This window comes from Peromyscus maniculatus, chromosome 20 (assembly GCF_049852395.1).
Source record: "Peromyscus maniculatus bairdii isolate BWxNUB_F1_BW_parent chromosome 20, HU_Pman_BW_mat_3.1, whole genome shotgun sequence".
Classification (NCBI taxonomy): domain Eukaryota; kingdom Metazoa; phylum Chordata; class Mammalia; order Rodentia; family Cricetidae; genus Peromyscus; species Peromyscus maniculatus.
The window spans coordinates 48,570,375-48,577,298 of record NC_134871.1 but is presented as its reverse complement, the minus strand read 5'-3'; the positions used below and the strand labels follow the sequence as shown (position 1 = coordinate 48,577,298).

General features: G+C 60.0%; 1 protein-coding gene across 1 annotated transcript; it reads left to right on the top strand.

The window, feature by feature from the left end:
• Positions 1-1,516: 1,516 nt before the first annotated feature.
• Slc16a8 (solute carrier family 16 member 8) lies at positions 1,517-5,740 on the top strand. Its single transcript, XM_015997821.3, has 4 exons — positions 1,517-1,828; positions 2,414-2,557; positions 2,776-3,561; positions 5,288-5,740. Exons 1-4 carry the CDS (start codon positions 1,615-1,617, stop codon positions 5,605-5,607), a joined length of 1,464 nt encoding a protein of 487 aa, XP_015853307.1. The 5' UTR covers positions 1,517-1,614; the 3' UTR covers positions 5,608-5,740.
• Positions 5,741-6,924: the final 1,184 nt, after the last annotated feature.

The following is a 6,924-nucleotide window of genomic DNA, read 5'->3' as shown; positions in this document are numbered from 1 at the left end:
CGGATCTGCCCCCCCCCCCCGCCAGCCCCTCAGGACTCTTCTTTTGAAGTCTTTAAGGCTGTACTGAGGCTCTCACCTTCATCCCCCCATCTCCAAATGGCACCCCAAGGAATGGTGCCTGTCCCCTCAGCTGGGACACAGCTCCCTTTGTTCCAGCGGCCCTCCACCTTCTCAGAGCCAGGCTCAGGCCTGGATTAGCCTTATCCAAGGGAAGCCAGGAGCCCCTCCTGGAATGTGGCCTGGGGCTGGGGTGGGACAATGGTGTACAGAACTGACTTGGCAGCCTGGGTCTCTCCAGGGCACCACTGTGCCCCCCAGCCCCAGATTACAACCCACCTCAAGGCAGGGCTGTGTGCCAGTCAGAAGGACCCAGGAAGTAAAGGGGGGTCTCCTTGCCCCTTGTCCCACTATGTCCGCCCCGCTGGCTCATGGTCCCTTGTGCCCGACTCCCTTACTGGTAAAAGCCTCTTAGCAGGGGTGGGATGAGGGACGCTAAGCCCCAGGCCTGGGGAAGGATTGAGTCCGCAGCAGCGCGGCCACAGTAGCCAAGGCTGTTGGTGTCTGCTGGCCCCTCCCTGAAGGCCTCGGGAGATGTGAGGCTGGACCCTAAATCCAGACTCAGGTCCAGGTGAGTGTGTGGTGGGGGCTGCCAGGGGCCAGCTTCTCGTCCCTGTGTTCATAGTCATGCTGGGTGGGGGGCGGGCAGGCAAGGAAAGTCAGAACCTGGAACTGGGGGAGGGCAGAGTCCCAGGTGTCCCCGGGGAGAGGTCCTGGAGGGAGAGCCCAGGGCCTTTAGGGCTTCCCACCCTCCTCTTCGTTGGAGGGTGCAGTAGGACTTTGGAACCCCTGCCTAGGGATGGAGGGCCTAGGTTATGAACTGCTGTGGCTCGGGTCTCTCTTCCAGAGCCCCTTCCAAGGTCGCCACCTCCCCATGAGGTCCAGACCTCTCCTTCCTCCCCAAGGTTTCCAGCTGGTGTACATCAGCCATCCTACTGGTGAGGAGAACTGGAGAGGAGGCTTGTCCAAGTTACAGGGCAAACTCCTTCCAGAACTGGCGCAAGCTGGACCAAAGGCTGCTGAGACGAGGCCAGGATCCCCTGTGGTTTTAGTCATGAGTTATTCCTGGTCACTGAGAAAAGTTAGGAACAAGGTGCAGGGTCACTGCGGCTGGCATCTGCCCACTGGGTGACTGGCCCATTTGCCCACAAACCTACATGTATTCATGGCGGACACTGACAGTACCCCCGTGTGCGCATGCACGCACATGCGCGCGCGTGCACATGCACGCGCGCACACCCCCCCCCACACACACACACACCCTCTGGGTCCACAGTGGCTGCTGGGCGCTGGCACTCACTGCACCCCTTCCCCTAGGTCCCCGGAGGAGAGGAGCCCTAGTGAGGAATCCTTGAAGTCAAGTCTCCATTCACCCTTCACAGGCCTTTGCAGGAAGGAGGCAAGACTTGGGGTGACCTTCCTACCTCGCTGGCTTTATAAACCTCAAAGGGCTCAGTGGGCGGCCTGGGGCTGTTTCTCCTTGCAGGTCTCCATTGACTCCTCTACAGCACCCACCACTGCCTTTTGTCCCCCTCTTCCCCAGCAAAGGTAGAGGCAATGGGCGCTGGCGGCCCGCGACGGGGTGCAGGTCCCCCAGATGGTGGCTGGGGCTGGGTGGTACTCGGCGCCTGCTTCGTGATCACTGGCTTCGCCTATGGCTTCCCCAAGGCCGTGAGCGTCTTCTTCCGAGAGCTCAAGCAGGACTTCGGTGCAGGTTACAGCGACACAGCGTGGGTGTCCTCCATCATGCTCGCCATGCTCTACGGCACGGGTCAGCACTTCCCCCAGAGCCTCCGGGGGTCCAGCATCTGGGGTTGGGCATCTAGAGCCCAAAGAAGCCCCGTGCCGCCCCCATCCCCCACCCCGGACCCCCGGCCCTAGGAAAGAGTGGGTAGGGCACATAGATCGAAATGGAAACCTGCTCCTTTCTGCTGGCCTGGAGGGACTGGGTTCATTCCATCAACAAACCCACACTGGGCTTCGTGAAGCTGGAGAAGCAGCATTCCAGCTCCCCACAGCCCTAACGCTGGAGTTGTGAGAGGGTGGGAACCTTCAGGAGGATGGCAGTCTGGTGGGACGCGGAGATGGAGAGTGGAAGCCATCCTTCCTACTTTGGGTCTGGGTCCTCGAGGGGGTTAGGGATGGGTGGCCACGCTCCCCCCACTCCACCTTGTCTGCCCAGTCCAGCTGTGGGACTACACCTCAACCAGACATTGCCCTCTTTCATCTCTGAAGGGGCGGGAGTGGGGAGTAAATACCCCGTCAAGGTCCTTCCGACCTCAGAGGTACAAGGCTTGGCGCATTTTCTGGAGGGGAGGTTGGTCTAACCTCGACAGTGACCCTGCTCTGCCCACAGGCCCCTTGTCCAGCATCCTCGTGACGCGCTTTGGCTGTCGCCGGGTGATGCTGGCTGGTGGGCTCCTGGCGTCCGCGGGCATGATCCTGGCTTCCTTTGCCTCACGCCTCCTGGAGCTGTACCTGACAGCTGGGGTGCTCACAGGTGAGGGCACCCATGTCTCTCCCCGGCAGGGATGTGGGTGCGGGTCGGGAGTCCCTACTGCAAGTCTCTCAGTTCCCAGTTTCCCCCAAAGGGGCGGCCCTCGAGTCATCTGGCTCGGCATCCCGGGTTCGGGCTTATCCTCCGGGTCCCGGGCCAGCCTGGCCCAGCTGCTGGGGCCAGAAGGGGCACCCCAGCCAGCCGCGTCGCCTCGCCCGCAGGCCTGGGCCTGGCCCTCAACTTCCAGCCGTCGCTCATCATGCTGGGGCTCTACTTCGAGCGGCGCCGGCCCCTGGCCAACGGGCTGGCAGCGGCGGGCAGCCCGGTGTTTCTGTCCACGCTGTCGCCGCTCGGCCAGCTGCTGGGGGAGCGTTTCGGCTGGCGCGGCGGCTTCCTGCTGTTCGGTGGCCTCCTGCTGCACTGCTGTGCCTGCGGGGCGGTCATGCGGCCGCCCCCGGGGCCGCCGCCCCCACCGCGCCCAGACCCCGCCGAGGACCACCGTGCGCCCTCCGGTGGCCGGGCTCGCCGCCGCCTGCTGGACGTGGCGGTGTGCACCGACCGCGCCTTCGTGGTGTACGTGGTCACCAAGTTCCTGATGGCGCTTGGGCTCTTCGTGCCCGCCATCCTGCTGGTGAACTACGCCAAGGACGCGGGCGTGCCCGACGCCGAGGCCGCCTTCTTGTTGTCCATCGTGGGTTTCGTGGACATCGTGGCGCGGCCGGCGTGCGGTGCCCTGGCGGGTCTGGCGCGCCTGCGACCCCACGTCCCCTACCTCTTCAGCCTGGCCTTGCTGGCCAACGGGCTCACGGACCTGATCAGCGCGCGTGCGCGCACTTATGGCACCCTCGTGGCTTTCTGCATCGCCTTCGGCCTCTCCTACGGCATGGTGGGCGCGCTGCAGTTTGAGGTGCTCATGGCGACCGTGGGTGCGCCCCGCTTCCCCAGTGCGCTGGGCCTGGTCCTGCTCGTGGAGGCCGTGGCTGTGCTCATTGGACCGCCCTCTGCCGGTGCGCACCGTAGGAAGGGTGCCTAACCCTGAGGCCTGTTAGTGTAAGGGCAACCCTTTAGACAGAACTCCCAGGGAGGAGGGGAAGTCAGGCCCCTTTGCTGAAAAGCCTGGTTGGTGGACTCCTTTATGGCCAGGTAGCTCCTCCCCAAATCAGGGACCACCCCGGGGGGTGAGGATGGAAAAGCTAGAGGTCAGTCTCAAGGAGAAACACACAAATAACCGTCTAGCCAGCCGTGTTGGGCATGTCGGCCTTCTCAGTTAGCATGCATGATAACCGCGGTTAGTTAGTTAGAAGGTGTTGTGCATGAGAGGTAGAGCCGGGAGGGGGTTAGATCCGGAAGCTTAGCCTGAGTTGTGGGCCCGGATCTGCCCCTGCGGAGAGCTAACCTGGACCGAATGTGTGTGGATGCTTCAGTCCCCAGCCTGTAAGGCAGAACAGGGAACCAGCCCTGGCTAGGAGCAGAGAAGGGGTGCTGGAGAGGAGAGGTGCTGGTGACCCCCCCCCCCCGCGCATGCGCAGACTGCTAGGCCTTCTGCTCATCCTGGCATAGCTCTGCAGGTGCCGGCGAGTGCGAAGGGCTGGGGGTTGCTTGGGAAAGTGTCACCGTGCAAGCGAGGCCTGGGCTAAGATCGGAAAGGCGGAGATGGGGACACCGAGATCTTCCTGAGTTGTCTGATTATCCTGAGGCATCAGGGAGCCAGGCAACCTTAAGTGAGAGAGGCCATAGTCAGGCTTCGGGAATGCATAGCGGGAGGAAGCCTGGATGGAGCCCAGGCTGCAGCAGAGGTGGAGTAAGCTACCACCTTTCCTTCTGAGCCAGCCACATGGCAGTGTTCTGAGCAAGCTCTGTCTGCCTGCTTCACCCAATAAGAAAGGCAAAGCCCCCGAGCCAGTGTGTGGGTACCCTCTCTCAAGCCCGCCACCCAAAAAGCCTCAAAGCTGACCCACCTGGAAGCCCAAGTGGATCTAATAGGGAAAGAAGGCAGACCCGGCGAGAAAGTGAAGGGCACTCCAAAGCTGAGTATAGCCAGAGACAGGGAAGGGACAGAGACATTTAGATAGGGTGAAGTGATGGTCATCAGGAAACTTCCTGAAGGCCACAGCCTGGTGTGGACACAGGAACACTCTAGAGTGAAGCCCATGGAAGCAAGCACAGTGGAGACTAGGATGTAACTGTGGCAGATCACATACTTAGCATGTGTGACGCCCTGGGTTCAGTCGCCCACAATACAACTAGAGATTTCCCCACACATGGAAATACTGTGCCCAGGAAAGGGACCTGGGCAATGGAAGGAAATGAGCCCTCTTTCCTGGAGCACAGGCAGAGCCCACCCCCCAGCCTGTGCTGAGGCACCTCACCAGCTCGGTTCGGATGGCTGGTAGCTCCTGATGAGGATGCTGAGCCAAATCCATATAGAGCAGATTATGTAGAGAGAGTTGGGGAGTCCTCAGTCCTAGCCCCCTGAGCTGGGTCCAGCCCCACTGGACCCTAACACCCAAAAGTGGGCTTGCACTGATGTGGAGGGGGGACCCTGTACGTTATAAAAACAGTGTCCTCAGAAGCATTAGACTGAGGTTCAGGGAGAGGACGTGAATTTGGGGTCTCAAAAGCAAGGGTTCATGTGGAGTTTTGCATTTATAAACAAAGAACATGTGTCACCAGTAAGCCCCATCTAATTAGTGTAGAGGGAACCCTGACAGGTTGTGACACCCCCACCCCCAGGCCGCCTGGTGGATGCCCTGAAGAACTATGAGATCATCTTCTACCTTGCTGGCTCTGAGGTGGCCTTGGCCGGAGTCTTCATGGCAGTGGTCACCTACTGCTGCCTGCGCGGTAAGGACGCCCCATCAGGCCCAGCTGCTGCAGGAGGAACCAGTGACACCGAGGATGTGGAGGCTGAGAGGGACTCGGAGCCAATGCCTGCCAGCACCGAGGAGCCTGGCAGCCTTGAGACTCTGGAGGTGCTGAGACCCCGGGCTGGGTCCCCAGGACCAGAACCAGAGGTGGAGGCAGTGCCTGGGCTGGGTCATGAGTCTGTGTAGACATCAGGCAGGTGGCCAGCAGGCATGAAAACATGGCTTTCCCTTTGAGGGCCTGGTACATGGGGAGGCAGCCTGGGGTGACCCCTTGGGTACCCCATCGGCCAGGCCGTTCCCAGTGAAGCTGTTGTGAACTGATGAGCACAAGCTGATAAAAAGCCTACTGAAAGATACATTCTGCTCCTGTACCTCTGCCAGGGCTCGGGCCACCTGAGCTGGGGAGGGCCAGGGAGAGTCGGAAGGATCCCCATGAAGTCCTCTGAGCCGTTGGAGCTCAGCAGGAACAGTGGGGGGCACCCCAGCTAGAGACACTGGGGGCTGGTGGGGATGCTGTATGCTGAAGCACATTTGGCCGCCATCTGCACAGAAGCACAAGGTCCAAGGTCAGGGTCTTCTTCACATGTAGGCTTCAGTCAGTTCCAAAGAGCATGGGAGCCAGGTGGTCAGGAGCAAAACCCAGAGGCCCTCGAGGTGTGCATGTCCCCTCACTGCCCTGAGCTGCCACCCCTCTTGAGGGTACATTCTAGTGACCCGTCACTTGTGGTCAGAACCCTGTTCCTGAGGAGACTGTTGTGGCTTTGTGAGCACCTGCTCTCTACCACAGGGACTTGTGGGCCATGACCTCTCTCAACCAGAGATTCTATCCAGCCACCCAAGTGCTAGGACGGCCCATGTCCTCCTACACCCAACGCTTGCACTTTGACCTGTGACTGACGACCTGCCTGTCTCACTCCCAACTCTAGCTAGAGCTCAGCAGAGTCCCTCCCACAAATGGCCCCTTCTCACCTACTGGCCCCAGCTGTGCCTCATTTTCCATCCAAGGTTTGGGGAACCCAGGCAATGCTCGGTTGACTTACATTCCTGTGTGGCTCTCAGACTCCTGATGCGACAGCATTTTATCTAAGCATTTACCTAAGAGTGCTTACTTGGCCAAGCAGTAGTCTAAGCCCTTCATGAATGTTGGTGTATTGATTCTCCTAACAACCCAATGAGGTAGAATTTATCCACACTTCAGACAGGGCAACATGCACAGGGAGGGCAGAAATCAGCCCAGGGTTACAGAGGCCATTATTGGATCCCGAGCTGTAGTTTTTTGTTTTGTTTTGTTTGAGACAGGGTTCTCTGTGTAGCCCTGGCTGTCCTGGAACTCTGTAGACCAGGCTGGCCTTGAACTCACAGAGATCCACCTGCTTCTACCTCTCAAGTGCTGGGATTAAAGACATGAACCACCATGCCCGGCTTCAAGCTGTAGGTTTTGTGCCCTTGACCATCAAAACTGGATGTCTCTTCAGAGATGCAGTGTGGCCAGACGGCTCTGTT